The sequence below is a fragment of the Bison bison genome, unplaced genomic scaffold (assembly GCF_000754665.1).
Source record: "Bison bison bison isolate TAMUID 2011002044 unplaced genomic scaffold, Bison_UMD1.0 scf7180017864205, whole genome shotgun sequence".
NCBI classification, from domain to species: Eukaryota; Metazoa; Chordata; class Mammalia; order Artiodactyla; family Bovidae; genus Bison; species Bison bison.
Window position 1 is genome coordinate 1,505,728 of NW_011494777.1, and position 1,086 is coordinate 1,506,813.

Genomic DNA, 1,086 nt, shown 5'->3' on the forward strand with positions numbered 1-1,086 from the left:
AGGGAGGGAGGGAGGCCAACGAGCTCTCGGGCTCAAGTGCTCCTGAAGAAATAAAGAATTAATAAGTCACCTTTTTCGCCGCTGTGGACACCCTTTTGAATTTTTTTCTTTCCAATTGACTCGGATCTCCTCTGGATTTTTTTCCCCCTCCTTCTCCGGATGGACTCTTAAATAAAAGTGGGAAAGTCCAAAGCGTGGTCTGGAGAGCGTGGACAAGGTAACCTGTTTCGGAAGTCGGGGAGAAAGAAGTGAGGAGTCAGGCCGAGAGCACCCGAGGGTCCCCTCCGTGCCCCAGCTAGAGCGGGAGGGGGGCAGTGCTGGGGGACCCGGGAGGCCTCCGGGTCGCAGGGCCCTGCAAGGCGGGCCGAGGGGAGGCTGGCCTCAGGACTGGATTGGGGAGACGGTCTGGAGCATCGGCCCCGGGGGTCTCCCCGCGAGAAGTCTGGGGCGGTTCATGGTTGCTGCCTGCTGGGCTTTGCAGACCCGCCGGCCAGCCTGGACGGATCATCTCGTCTTAGCGTAGGTTTCTTGGGGCCCAAGGTGGCACTGCCTGGACGGCTCAGACCCGGGTGCCAGGGCTTGGGCCATCGGGTCGGGGGTATGCGCCAGGGGGTTGACCTAGAAGGCGCGGAGAGGTGGCCTGGGGTGCCTCAAGGACCGGCCCTCGGCGGGCGCCGGGAGCTCTCCAGTAGCCCAGAGCAGAGGCGCGCCGCCCCGAGGACGTCCCTCAGCTCGCAGCGCTCAGAGCCGAGTCCACGCCCCCGACGGCCGGGGTCCGTCCGAAACCGCCTGGCGTCCGCGTCGCTGGGTGAGCGGGTGCTCCGCGAATCTGTGCGACTCCGCAGCCGAGCGCCCGGAGTGGAAAACTTCCCATTGGATGCACTTTCGAATGGTCTGTCGGCTTCGGTCTGCGTCCGGATCTTCCCGGGCGGTAGGCTCCAGGTTATCCTTAGCCCCAGTAAACTCTTCCGCCCCCCGCCCCCCCAAAAAAAGTTTGACTCCGGCTGGAAAAGACATTAATGAACGTATCTGTGGGAAGAAACGGAAAGTGAATGAGTCAGGAGGGCCACCTTCGGCCAACGGCCC

The 1,086-nt window shown here is 63.0% G+C and overlaps 1 protein-coding gene across 1 annotated transcript in view; it reads right to left on the bottom strand.

Moving 5' to 3' along the window:
* Positions 1–588, bottom strand: part of LOC104992011 — a 1,651-nt gene extending 1,063 nt beyond the window's left edge. The window contains exons 1-2 of the mRNA XM_010844719.1: positions 574–588; positions 71–375 (exon numbers count right to left, since the gene is read on the bottom strand). Coding sequence (XP_010843021.1) covers positions 71–375; positions 574–588 — 320 coding nt within the window. The remainder of the gene's footprint in view (positions 1–70; positions 376–573) is intronic.
* Positions 589–1,086: the final 498 nt, after the last annotated feature.